The sequence below is a fragment of the Danio rerio genome, chromosome 15 (genome assembly GCF_049306965.1).
Source record: "Danio rerio strain Tuebingen ecotype United States chromosome 15, GRCz12tu, whole genome shotgun sequence".
NCBI classification, from domain to species: domain Eukaryota; kingdom Metazoa; phylum Chordata; class Actinopteri; order Cypriniformes; family Danionidae; genus Danio; species Danio rerio.
In genome coordinates this window covers 6,922,501-6,937,500 of record NC_133190.1, presented here as the reverse complement: position 1 = coordinate 6,937,500, position 15,000 = coordinate 6,922,501, and the positions used below count along the sequence as shown (strand labels likewise).

At 34.8% G+C, this 15,000-nt stretch overlaps 1 protein-coding gene across 4 annotated transcripts in view; it reads left to right on the top strand.

Annotated features, from left to right (window-relative positions):
* atm (ATM serine/threonine kinase) overlaps positions 1-15,000 on the top strand; it is a 537,450-nt gene that overhangs the window by 9,832 nt on the left and 512,618 nt on the right. For 3 of the 4 annotated variants that reach the window (XR_012391237.1, XM_073924330.1, XM_002664557.5), the window contains exons 7-8: positions 12,729-12,898; positions 13,100-13,266. Coding sequence is in view for 2 of the 4 variants with exons in the window: in XM_073924330.1 (XP_073780431.1) it covers positions 12,729-12,898; positions 13,100-13,266 (337 nt within the window). In the remaining 2 variants the exon portion in view is untranslated. Of the gene's footprint in view, positions 1-2,722; positions 3,382-12,728; positions 12,899-13,099; positions 13,267-15,000 lie in introns of those variants that run through there. The other variant, XR_012391238.1, reaches the window with a different exon arrangement.

Sequence of the window (15,000 nt, the reverse complement as noted above, 5' to 3'; positions counted from 1 at the left end):
GTAAAACAGAGGCTATTTTATTTGCTTCAAGAGTGAAATTAAAAAAAGATGATAACTTGGTAGTTAAGATTAATGATTGGAAAATTCAGTCAAAAAATGTGATAAACTATTTGGGTTGCTTAATAGATAATAAATTATCAGGAGATGCTATGGCAAAAAAGTTATTACGAAGATTTGTGGAAAAATTAGGTTTTTAGCAAGGCAATCTGATCTTTTGGATGTTCATTCTTTACAATTGTTGGCAGGAGCTTTAATTCAACCCCATTTTGATTATGCTACGTCATTTTGGTACAGTAGCTGCTCACAAAATTTGAAGGAGAAATTGCAAAAGGCACAAAATAAATTAGTACGATTAATTTTAAAAATGCATCCTAGTGCACATTTGCACAAAGAGTCTTTTAATAAATTAGGTATGTTAACTGTTAGTAATAGAGTGTGTTTTTTAAAACTGGGAATGGTACGTAAAATGTTTAATAATGTGGTTCCTAGCTATTTGATGAACTATTTTCAAATGGTGAGGCAACAGCATTCATACAGTACTAGGAGTTGGGATTTTAACATTTGTTTATTTAAATTTAGAAGTTTAAAGGGGAAAAATATGTTTTTATATACAAGTGCAATCATGTGGAACAAACTACCAAAAGCAATCAAGGAAATAAAAGATTTAAGGTTGTTCAAAAAAGCTATTATAAGATGGTTGTTTGATGAGGATAATTAGTTTTGCATGGTGGGTGAGGATCTTTTAAATTATGTTACTTGAGTGTGATTAGGTTGGCGGCTGGAGGGACATTGTGCTGGATAGGTTGGCTGTTCGTACCGCTGTGGCGACTGTTTGTTTTATTCTTCATTAGTATTATGAAGCCATACATTGTTTTTATTTAACAGAGGACCACAATGGAAATAAGCCCAGGGCTTTATTGTGTTTTTATCCTCGACAGTTTTTTTTAACAAAGTATATGGAATACTTTTTGTACAGTTTGTCTAAAATCTGTCAAATAAAATTCAATTCAATTCAATTCAATTCAAAGTGATACAACAATCTATTCAAATGCACTGCATTTCAATTTTTTGCCCTCGCGGTTATTAAAACAAGTAATTGCTGTTAAAGAACATTCTTCAAGCTTTTTTTTAATAATATTTTTAGGGCTATATGTGTTTATGGGTTTATTTGTTACTCATCTTGAACACCTAATATAAAAGGCACTGAACGGGAATGTATGTATATTCAAGAATACTGGAAAGAAATACAGGAGGCTCTTGAACATATATCTGAAAAAGATATACCTCTAGAAAGTAAATTGTTATATTTTGGCTGTGTGGATCCAGATATGGTAACGGCAGACAATAAAGACCTTATGCGTGCTCTCATGGCTGCCAGCAAAAAAGCAATCACACGCAAATGGCTACAGCAAGAGCGACCAACCCTTAGTAATTGGATAGACGCAACTGTTGAGATTTATACAATGGAAAGAATCACCTTCGTTGTCAACTTAAAGAAAGATATATTCCTGAGAAAATGGAGGAAATGGGTTGAATATATTTTAGTTAGAAGACCTGACTTTATTGCTATAAATGAATAGAAGATGATGCTCTGATAGATAAATATATGCTAATGCATGTACATGTATATGCTTACACTTATTCATATTATAATGTGTCCCCATATGTATAATGAAGATGGCCACTTGAGATTACTCTTGAAGGAAATATATTATGACATGTGTTCTAACCCTGGATGTAAATAGTGTTTTAATTTTCATTTATTTTTGATTATTGTATTTTTATTTTATCTTTTTCCTATTATTATTATTTATTTATTTATCTATTTGTATATTTTTTATTTTTATTTTATTTTATTTTTTTTAATTATTTATTTATTTATTTATTTTATTTTTCTTCTCTTTATGCTGTTTTTCACTTGATAATTTACAAAATTTGAGTACTACTGTGTAGTAAATACACCTGACAATAATGCACGTAATTTTTATACCACCTAAGTTCACATACTGAGATACCAATGTACCTTGAAATGCCGTATAATTGTACTCAATTGAATGTTCAAAATAAACATAAAGTTGCAAAAAAAAAAAAATCATTGATTCAGTGCCTCAATATGCAACATTTCTTTTATTAGAAGTTAAATATTTTTGGTAGAAGTTTAAGGACATCCTTCTTTTGCACTCTATTCTAATAACAAAAAACCTAAAGCTATCCACACGGTTAAAAGGGAATTTTAGATAAATGTTTATTTACAACCCACACTTTCAATAAAAAATAGATGATGGTAAAAAACATCATCTGATCATAGTCATTCATTCATTTTCTTTTTGGCTTAGTCCCTTTATTGATCCGGGGTCGCCACAGCGGAATGAATTTATCCAGCGCATGTTTTACACAGCAGATGCCCTTCTAGCCACAACCCATTACTGGGAAACATCCATACACACTCATTCACACGCGTACACTAGGGACAATTTTCATTCATTCATTCATTCTTTCATTTTCTTGTCCCTTTAATAATCAGGGGTCGCCACAGTGGAATGAACCACCAACTTATCTAGCACATGTTTTACGCAGTGGATGCCCTTCCATCTCTGGAAAACATCCCTTCACACTCATTTACACACTATGGAAAATTTTAGCTTACCCAATTCACCTGTACCACATGTCTTTGGACTGTGGGGGAATCCAGAGCACCCGGAGGAAACCCACGCTAACACAGGGAGAACATGCAAACTCTATACAGAAACGACAACTGACCCAGTCGAGGCTCGAACCAGCGACCTTCTTTCTGTGAGGTGAACGTTCTACCCACTGCGTCACCATCTGATCATAGTGATGCGAATAATTTGCACAAGTTCTGCAATTTTTATATAGATAAACAGGCAAAATAGTAAAACTGTTGATATTAATTCTATATTTAGAAGAAGTTTTATTCTGAAAGTGAACAATCCTGTTTTACAGATCAAGCCAGTTTAATGTAAAACAGTTCAGTTCAATACTTATGCCAGTCTTGCAGTATGTGATTTGACTGTAAGCCATCTCTTCAGGCCCTAACTATGCAATCCAAAGGTGACAGTGGCAAGGAACCCAAATTCCATCAGGTGACAGAAAAGGAAAAAAGGCACTCAATGTTTAGGCCCTCAATAGTGACTAATAAACCACACTGAAATGAGCTGAACTGAACTTAAACACTAAATAATGAACTACACTGTTTCAATTTACTATGATCTTTTATGTGAAGCTGCTTTGACACAATCTGCATTGTAAACGTGCTATACAAATACAAGTGAATTGAACTGAATTGAATTAAAAAAACTGGAAAAAACCCCTCTGGCCTTGGTGAAATGAAGAAAGTAGGGCTAAAGTTTAGCCCACACCAAAAAAAAGAAAATAGTAAATATTGGAATGCATAAAATTGCAGATACACATCATAGAGCTTGTGCAAGATGAAATTTTGTGTTTTAAAGGTATATGCTCTTTTCTTTCTTTTTAATGGCGTTTCGTTAGGTAATGCCCTTAATCATTGGCTTGAATTGAATTATTACGAAAGAAAAAGTATTTGTGAACTCCAAATTAATCAAATTCAAAATTAATAATAATAGTTATTAGAATAATAATAATAATGTTGCAGAAGAGCAAGTCAGCGTAAATGATTTCTGAAGAATCAGTTGACACATGAGTATTAATGCTGAGAATCGAAATGTAGAAATGAATTTTTGAAACATATTCTGGTAGAAGTCATTTTTTGAATTAAAATAATTATTTGAAAAGGCGACACAGCGGCTCAGTGGTTAGCACTATCACCTCACAGGAAGAAGGTCGCTGGTTTGAGTCCCAGCTGGGTCAGTTGGCATTTCTGTATGGAGTTTGCATGTTCTGTTTACGTGGGTTTCCTCTAGGTGCTCCGGTTTCCCCCACAGTCCAAAGACATGCAGTATAGATGAATAAAAAAACTAAATTGGCCTTTGTATGTGTGTGAATGTGTGTGTATGGGTGTTTCCCAGTACTGGGTTGCAGTTGGAAGGGCATCCGCTGTGTAAAACATATGCTGGATAACTTGCCGGTTCATTCCGTTATGGCAATCCTTGATAAATAAAGGGACTAAGCCGAAGGAGAATAAATTAATGAATGGAATATTTGAAAAATAAATAAATTTTCAAATTTGACTGTTTTTAGGTGAATAAATTCACCTATGAAGGTTATTAGAGACTTCTATTTAAAAAAAACTAAAAGTGTCACTAATCCCAAACTTCTGAACAGTAATTCATTAATTACTTAGTATTTAATGAATTAGTATTAGTATTTGTGAACTCCAAATTAATCAAATTCAAAAATTAATGATAATAGTTATTAGAATAATAATAATAATGTTGCAGAAGAGCAAGTCAGCTTAAAAGATTTCTGAAGAATCAGTTGACACATGAGTATTAATGCTGAGAATCGAAATGTAGAAATTAATTTTTGAAACATATTCTGGTAGAAGTCATTTTTTGAATGAAAATAATTATTTGAAAAGGCGACACAGCGGCTCAGTGGTTAGCACTATCACCTCACAGGAAGAAGGTCGCTGGTTTGAGTCCCAGCTAGGTCAGTTGGCATTTCTGTATGGAGTTTGCATGTTCTGTTTACGTGGGTTTTGTAGTGGTTTTCTTGGTTTTTCTCTTACTAAATCAAACTCAGTCTGGAGGTTATGAATATCAGAAGAATATACTTTATTGTCGACAACAAAGGAGAACTTTCAGGAGACCCCCAGTAGCATCTCTGTCTGAAAAATTCTCACTCACTCATGTTATGGCCTTATTTAAATACCCTTTTACATCCGTTGTTTTCCTTTGTTCTCCATATATTACACAAATTCCACCTAGGTTAACCCCTGACCTCAATTTCCACCTAGGTTAACCCCTGACCCAAACCTGGTAACTATATAACTTATCCAGTTCTTGTGATATGGTAATTCTTCTAATGGTATGCAAGTCTACAAGCAGATTATATACATACACTTTGAATATATATATTAACTTCACACTTTAAAGAGTATAAAATCCACTTCATATAATCCCTCCTCTTAAGACTTCAAGTCTTAATATTCTTGTTTTTTGGCCCATAGTGCAACTCCATGATCTAGCCCTTAGCCATACTACCTAATGACAAATATATGTCACAGTATTATTACAAATGACCAAATCATGTAATTGCACTCTGGAATAGAATCACGCCAAACCTCTGCGCCCACTATTGACGAGGACACAGTAAAAGACTTGATTCTATTTTGTTGATATCATAAAAAGTAGTATTTTAAGCATACAATTAGTTATCTATTTGCTTCTGGGGGTCATGATTATTTAACATACATTAAAGAATAAAACTAAAACAAAAAATAAACATGCACAATCTCCCAATCTAGGGTCACAACACAATATTCTAATCTAACACCCACAAAACATAATCTGTAGAGTACGTTGATCTTCAGCTCAGATACTTTGCGTATCGTAGAGAGCCGCCGTTTTGGGGTAGAGGTTGCTAGCACTTAACACCCAAGGCATGGATCCTCTTCATCATCCTCTTCTTTATCTAAACTATAAAATTTTTTTAACACTAGTTCATCTTTTTGACCCTAAATCTGGCACATACTTGCGAGCATTCTTTGTTTCGTTCTAGCCTTAAAAAGTGTTGTTAAAGACTTTATGTTGAGAGTCTATAACCTGAAGTTGTGGTGATTATCATCACTTGAATTTGTGGCACCTTCTGTATTTCTCACTCAGGTATATAATCAGAATTACTCTTTTAACTGTTCTGATGAACTGTTTCTGCCACACTTTGCAATTCGTTGGTTTGAGCTTTGGGATTTTCTGCCTCCTCTGTTTCCCGTTAACTTTCTCTTGTTGGAGTTTTTTCATTTGGCTGTCTTGTGCTGTGGTCCTGATGGTACCCAGTTGATGGCATCCCCTTTGGTAACCTTGGCATAAGGTCCATTTCTCCTGACTTCACTCCACTTTCTCCAGAGCACCTCAGATATACTCGATCACCGGATTAATCTCCTGCTTCTGGTCCTTTCTGGTTTCCTGTACAGATATCGCTTTGCACATGGCAGTTAGTTTCCTCATAAAAGACCAAACCTCTTTCCAATGCATTAGAAATGTTCTCCAAACATTCCACAAGGTTAAATACGAGATTACATGCAAGGGTCGACCCAATAGTATTTCATGCAATGTTAGTTGCTTGTTTCTGTCAGTTTTCATGCAATCACTTATTAATGCAAAAGGTATATTATTTTAACACATCTTGTTAAACTAGGCCTTGAAGGATCATCTTCAGCTCTTTCAATCATTCCTTACAATTATGTGTAATTGCTCAATTTTTTTTTTCCAATACTTTATCAATACATTTAATTATCTATTCACTGAGTCATATATCCACTTATTTATCTACTTAATTCCCTTTATTCACTTTAATTGACTTTAATTACTCTAATTTATTTTTAAATGCAGACACATTAAACTTATTTCTGAAGGTATTGCAAATCTGAGACTTCTCTTGTCTTAAATGTAATAACTGTTTATTCTTCCCTGCTCTGCTGATGGAATTACCTTCACTAATCTACCACAACTATCATGCCCAAAAGCTTGTATCTCTTGCCCTAAGCTAATTTTATCATTTCACAACATCTACAATGAAGTTCTTGAATAATCCATTAGACCTATTGCTGATCTTTTACTCACATTCTACTTTGCACAGATGTCACATGTGTACAACAATTCACTAATCACTGCATTCAAAAAGGCGATCACTTTTTTCAAATCATTTTGCTTGCTGCTTAATTTTCCTTATCACTTCACCCTTGATTCAATCCATGTACATCACCAATGACAATATCTAGAAATGCTGTTGTATCAACAATCTGTACTTCCTATTACAAAAATCATACCTATCTTTTTTGCTTCCCTTTGTTCATAAAGACTAGTACGTTGTTTATTTGTACTATAATCTAATTAAGGTTGTGACTCTATACTATTATTAGACCTGCTACCCTATTTTCTTTAATGTAAAATCTATTTTTTATTTATCAGCTTAACAGTTATTATTGCATCTAGAATAGATACAGAATCTTGTTAACACTAAACCCTCATCCCTAAAAAGTTTTATTTCTGTCTTTTACTTAGCTTGAGCTAGATGTACCTGCAGATAACTAAATCCTACACTTTACAATATCCATCACGAAATATTCTAAATTCTTTTATGCATTCTAACGTATGTAACTATGTAAATCAGCCTATTTACTTTAAGTGTAACCAAGTGTCTACCCTCCTCTGATAGTTACCTGAACAGAAATCAATTACTTTAAAATATTTGACCTCCAAAGGAAAACATTTAAATACAGTGTGTGTTATGAACCTCTGCTGAGAAATTCTCTATCACTGATTGTTCTTAAGTCATAAACTTTACAACATCTAATTTTGCCTGTTTTGACTAATGCCATCGTCAAAAATTAAATTTTAATCAAATTAAAATAAAATCCATTTTATTAGTCACCTACACAATCACAACCGAATTGAAATTGACTTTAATTAGAAATGCCATAACATATCTAAGTATTTCTCTTATTGCTATGTTCTCAAAAGTTTCAATAATGCCTATTCTAGCATAGCAAACCTGCATCTGGTTTAATTTTAATTAATCCTCCCTATGCTGTTTAATTTTGTCTACCTTTATGTCCTGAACGTTAATCATTATTAAAATTTGACACTTACCCTTAATAATTGTATATTATACCATTTTTCGCTTTTCAGCATTTTCAGCTCCTAATTCCTTCCTGCTCTCACATCAAACTGGTTATTCATAAACTTTTGTTGTAATTTTTTATCAGTTGACTGAAAAATCACTGGAGTTCTTTATAGGTTCCTCTCTATCTGATCTGATTATTCATCTTTAGTCCTTAATTTTTTTTTTCTTTTAATTATTTCTTCACATATGTAAAACAACCTATTTTCTGTTTTTAAACACTTTTCTCTTTCAAATATTATTTTAGTACATTTAGAATTGTTACTTTTTGACCTGATCAACACTGTAAGTTCATTTCACCTTTTTTTTTTTTTTTCTTCAAGTATAAATCACTTTTCTGTCTTAATTTCTGACATAATTTTTCTCTCAAATCTTGGTTTAGTTTACTCAAAATAAGTTTTCCCTAATTTTAACTTAAATACTTAACTCCATCAACTTCTAACCCAAATTATTTTTTTTTAGTTATCAAAAACTGTCTTTTATTACCTTTTTTATCACCACCATGCATTATAATTTATCCTCCTATGTTCAATAATCTCTACGAGTTAACCTATGAAAATGAACCAAAATAATTTAACATTCTTCATAAGTTATCATTTCAACATTCCACATTTAAAGTTTCATCGTACATTATAATCTAAGACTTTTCTTACAGTTTACATGATACTGTTCTTTTTATCATATTGATAGGAGTCTGATTTGATACAAGAATGGGTAGCTACACTTTTGCTCTTATTTTGCCCTCTGAGTGGTCACATTGTACTCAATTTGGACTATAGGTCGACTGCTTTGAGATGGACTGCCAGACTCCCCCTCCTCACACCCTGAGAAGACAACTGGTTCATAGATTGGTGTAGTCTTTTCTGTGGTGTCCATATCAGGGCACAGTGTTTCCCCCTTCTTTCTTAGTGCTGGCTTCTTTCATTGATCTGTTGTAAAGTTCTGGTGGAGCGCTTTTTCTCTTTGATCAGTTCATCATTAGCTTGTTTGCCTCTTTTTAGTGTCTCTGAACATAAGTAGCCTTTCCAGTCCTCAGTAATTTCTGGGCATGCAGTGTCTGCCTCACTGCTTTCACAAATGTCCACAGCCAACAGTTTGTCCATTGTGTTTTTCAAACACCTTTTCCATTTGCCAGTGCACTCAGAGATGTTAAGTAGGTAAGAGACCACAGTCCCCCAAAGTCCATCCCTATGTCCTCTTAAGTAATATATGGAATTTAGCTCATAAAAGTCTTTCCTTCTTTCCCATTTTTTTTCCATCAAATGAAGACTCCTCTCATCTATTTTCTCCTCTTTACGGTTTAACAGTTTATTTTTCTCTAATTCACAATCATTTTATCATATGTAAATGTTTAATTTTCTATTTCTTTAGTGTTCTTCTAAATAATTTCTTTAGCTTCAGATTATGCTTTACTTTACATTTCTCCTCATCTATGCTAGTGTTCCTTTACTAACCAGTCATTTTTACATTGTAACATTTTCTATACTCAGTTTCTATTTTCTCACTGCTTACATCAAATGTTTCTTTTGTTTGCCATTTGTCATTATCTTATCTTTTATTTTCTCTGTCACATATTTTAGTATTGCATTTTTTATTTCCATATCTGTTTTTCCATCCCTGATTTAATTCAACAATACTACATGGTGGCCCAATATCTGGAATAACTTTTCAAAATCATTACTGCTATAGCTCAAAGTTAATATTATTAATTAAATTCACATATTTATTTACTAAAAGCATTTTTCATTTTTAAAGTGCAATGCATACTTATCAATTTAGCTTCTTACTGCATAAACTTTAAAATTTATTTTTTAACTCACTCTAACGCATTCTTTAACATTTACCTAGCTTCTATGATTTTCATCTGAATCACTTTACTTCACTACAAATAAATGACATAGCTGATTTTGAGAAAGATGAAACAAACATTTGTATTGCCCTTAAATACAAACAAATTCTCTAAAGTCAATTATTTCTTCAAATTGTTACTGCTTTTTACTTTTTATCTTATCTGTTCAATGTGCCTATATTGTAAGCATATTTTAAACATCTAATTTTATCTATGAAACAGTGGACTTATTTTTTTTTCTATTTTATTCTCAATCAAAGACATAACTTATATGTTATTCATTCATATTTATTTAGTAAATCTATTTGTTTATTAATACATTCTTTTACTCCATACTTCCTTTATCTCTATATATATTGATCACTATGGCTTCATTTATTCTTTTTTATTTGTAAAGTTTCAAACTCTTTTCTATATAATATAACTCTATTATTAGTTTTTCCTCATTTAATTTATCTTACTATACTACTTTATAATTTATCTATTCATTAATAACTTATATTCTATCCAAATTATGTTCAAGTCTATGTCATTATTTTATCTATACTTTGATCTCCTCTCTTTTACTCTCCTCTTCTCTGTTTCCCTAGTGCTGTAACTAGACATAATCTATTTATTGTTCACACATGGACACCATAAATCTCTCTTACCCCCATCCTGGAGCAGACTGTCTTTCACCTATTGCTATGTCAGGAATTTAAGTCCACTCTGCCTATTGTTCTTTTTTAACATATTCAAACTTAAAACACAAAGATAATTTCAGAAAAATGTTTATTCTTCTGCTTTTTACTCTGTGTCTTTCAAATGCACATGTTCCATTAGTTTTAATTTAGGAGACTCCTTTCTTTCTATTATAATCTCTTTTCTTAAACTGCATCAATCACTTTTCTTCTTGCTCTTTAAATCACACCACACATATGCAGCCCTCCTTTTATATTATAATATACTCTAATCATTATTTTAACCTACTCCTTATTGAAAACATACTTTTAAACACATTCACACTTCTAATCTTATTACTTTTCCTCTTCTCATTCACTCCTCTCCTCCACTCAGTGTAACAGGAGCTGCATCCCCCCATCCTCATTCCCATCAAGGAGGAGGAAGGCAGTCTTCTCTGCCCACCAATGTGGACTATTTTGCCACAATCTGAAGCAGCAAATACACAAACACTTCAATTAAATAAATACTCTACACTACACTCCTCTTGAATGACCTGTCCGAGCAGCCCTCTAACCTTAGAGCGGTAACCACAGGCTTTCGCCTACCCATGCAGCCCTTTGTTTATCTCCTCAAACAAAGCGGTATCGTAGGTCTTAGCGCGCATCTCTCTACTTTAATCTGCTTTAATCTCTTAACTGTTACCACACATTAAGGACTCTCTCTTAAAACTTATAAATGCTCTATGCATTTCTTACATCATTATTAATTTCCCAAATCTGGGTAACAGTTACTAGTTAATGTTTATCCTATCCATCAAGGCCCACTTAGGAAAACACAGATCATTTGCATACCTTACTCTGCTTTAATCTCTTAACTGTCACCACACATTGAAGACTCTCTCTTAAAACCTATAAATGCTCTATGCATATCTTATATCATTAATAATTTCCCAAATCTGGGTAACAGTTACTAGTTAATGTTTATCCTATCCATCAAGGCCCACTTAGGAAAACACAGATCATTTGCATGCAAATTACTCTTTTTCTTCTGTTATTCAAAACCCCTTTTTTCTTTAATATCTTTTTTACATTTACTTTTAATTCTTTAAAGCTGGAGAAACAGTTCAAGTGTATTTACCTGTACAAGCAGGTGCTGGCAGAAAAAACACAAACTAATAAGCATAAAATCGCTTACCGTTTTTTATTGTGGCCACATATTTGTGTTTTCTCTCCAGTCCAGCATGCACAGCAACACCAGTCCTGCTCCTTTCCAGCCCACCCAGAGGGACGCCAAATGTAGTGGTTTTCTTGGTTTTTCTCTTACTAAATCAAACTCAGTCTGGAGGTTATGAATATCAGAAGAATATACTTTATTGTCGACAACAAAGGAGAACTTTCAGGAGACCCCCAGTAGCATCTCTGTCTGAAAAATTCTCACTCACTCATGTTATGGCCTTATTTAAATACCCTTTTACATCCGTTGTTTTCCTTTGTTCTCCATATATTACACAAATTCCACCTAGGTTAACCCCTGACCTCAATTTCCACCTAGGTTAACCCCTGACCCAAACCTGGTAACTATATAACTTATCCAGTTCTTGTGATATGGTAATTCTTCTAATGGTATGCAAGTCTACAAGCAGATTATATACATACACTTTGAATATATATATTAACTTCACACTTTAAAGAGTATAAAATCCACTTCAGTTTCCTCTAGGTGCTCCGGTTTCACCCACAGTCCAAAGACATGCGGTATAGATGAATAAAAAAACTAAATTGGCCTTTGTATGTGTGTGAATGTGTGTGTATGGGTGTTTCCCAGTACTGGGTTGCAGTTGGAAGGGCATCCGCTGTGTAAAACATATGCTGGATAACTTGCCGGTTCATTCAGTTATGGCAATCCTTGATAAATAAAGGGACTAAGCCGAAGGAGAATAAATTAATGAATGGAATATTTGAAAAATAAATAAATTTTCAAATTTGACTGTTTTTAGGTGAATAAATTCACCTATGAAGGTTATTAGAGACTTCTATTTAAAAAAAACTAAAAGTGTCACTAATCCCAAACTTCTGAACAGTAATTCATTAATCTTCTTGTCGGCTTAGTCCCTTTATTAATCCGGGGTCGCCACAGTGGAATGAACCACCAACTTAACCAGCAAGTTTATTACGCAGCAGATGCCCTTCCAGCCGCAACCCATCTCTGGGAAACATCCACACGCACACTCATACACTACATACAATGTAGTCTTTGGACTGTGGGGGAAACTGGAGCACCCGGAGAAAACCCACGCGAACGCAGGGAGAACATGCAAACTCCACACAGAAAAGCCAACTGAGCCGAGGCTCAAACCATCGACCTAGTAACTTCGCTCCTCTGAACAGTAATACTATATTGATTTCATAATATATCTCTCTAACTGTTCGTACAGGTGCACAGGCTCAAGACTGGGTGAAATGGCGTAGTCAGCTCTGCACGCTCTATGACGCCCTTGTTAGTGAGATCAGTCAGATCGGCAGCAGAGGCAAATACGCCACAGGCTCACGCCATATAGCTGTGAAAGAAAATCTTATTGAACTGACAGCTGATGTATGCCACCAGGTGATTAATGAATGTTTAACACTTTTTTTCTTGCCCATAATCTGCTTGATGTGTTAATGTGAGCACTGTACCATACAAAATATACTACATTTAACAATTATAAAATGATCTCTCAGAAAATGAGAGAAAGTCAAATAAGCTCAATGGGTCTATTTGAGTTAAAATTCCTTTGTTTATTTCTAATTGCATTTCTTTCCCCAGCTGTTCAATCAGAGCACTCGTGTTCAGGAAGTGACATCATCTGTCTGCCGGGATACTCAGCGGGATAGTCCGCAGAGCTGCAAACGGAGACGTGTTGAGCTGTCAAACTGGGAGTTGATACGATCCAAGCTGCAGCCCCACCACAGTGACTTTGACATGATCCCCTGGTAAAGTTTCAGTTGAATATTGAAGTACAGATATACAGGTGCTGGTCATATACTTATACACTGTGGTGGCACAGTGGGTAGCGCTGTCGCCTCACAGCAAAAAGGTCGCTGGTTCGAGCATCGGCTGGGTCAGTTGGCATTTCTGTGTGGAGTTTGCATGTTCATCCCATGTTCGTGTAGGTGCTCCGGTTTCCCCCCAGCAAAATAATCTGCCAATAGGGTAACCAAAATAATCTTGTTTTTCGATATGTGATTAGATTACTTTGTTTACGCCATTGGCAGATTATTTAGCTTGATTTAAAGAAAAACTTGCTTGATTTTGGCATATTATTTCTTAAAACAAGACAATATGTTTTGCTTGTCTAGAAAATGATTCTTGATTCAAGAACTTTTAGATATTTGGACTTGAAACAAGACAAAAAAATTAAGTCAGAAAAGCATTTTTTCAGCGTATGCTATAGCTACTGTAGAATATTATAATAAATAGCATCTTATATCAGAAGTATGTGCATTCAAATATGTAATTTATCTTAGCTGTAGTGGTGAAACAGTTCAAAATGCAATTGGAAAGTGCTTCAAGTCCTTCAATTTGACTATGGAAAAGGTGTAAGAGCCCTGTGTCTGTGTCTGAACTCCCTAACTGCATCAGAACAGCAGAGTCACTCGCTACTTTCAAGAAACGACTAAAAACTCAACTATTACCTTTGCTTGAACACGCATCATGCAGTGCCTGTGGTTAAACTCAGCGGTTTTTCATAACGCGTATCGATCATTTTTTTCCCCAATTGACAGCAAGAACAAACATAGAAGCGTTGTCTGCTTGACAAGCAGCACCCAATTATGTTTAAGCGATTTAAAACGCCAAATAGGGCGAATTTACACGCCATTCGAAATTAAAACATAATCTAATCTACACAACATTAAGTGCAGTGTGTGGGTCAGAGCGGGGCAGTGTTTCGATGTGATCCTGTTATGTTGTGGTTCTGTGAGTGCTGGTTTTCATTGCTGTATTAAAACATTATGACAGTTTGAGTAACTAGGTTGATTTCAGTTTAAATCAATTAAATAAAGTATTAATTGAATATTTTGGGCGGGTTTTGCACAGCTTTTGGGCTGGAAAAAGTCTGCTATATCTGACAACACTGACGATATCTCAAGCGTACTGGGGTTCAGAAGGAAAAAAGACAGTGTGAACACAATCCAACCGAGAAGGTCGCAAGGGGGGACAATCGAAATTGGGTACAGTCCAGGCAATTGAACCAAGTGTAAAAGCGCCCTAAAGCCTGGTTTATACTTCTGCGTCAAGTGACCGGCGTAACTCACGGCGCAGGCAACGCATGCAGCTGTGCATTTATACTTCTGTGCGCTGTCTCTGTTGGTCTGCATTAACACTTCCAAAACACTAGTTGCCAGTGAGGTGTAAATGTTCCTCTGTGTCGAGTTTCTTCGCTTCTGTTTTGCTTTTCCTGAACACTTCCTGGTTGTACAAGTGGCTCAAACTCGCTCATTTTGAGGCAGCTAGGAACCGGCGGACGTGCAACAACTTTAACTATGAGGAAAACACAAAACAAAACATTCCATCCGGAGCTCCTTCACGGGACTTCACACTTGTAAACAATAGCTCGCGCCATTCGCGCGGCTCTCTGTCCCGCCCAGACTCGTCAGCGCTACCAAGCCGACCAATCACAGAGCTTGTGCTACGCGTTGTTGCGATGTGTAGTTAAATTTTATGAG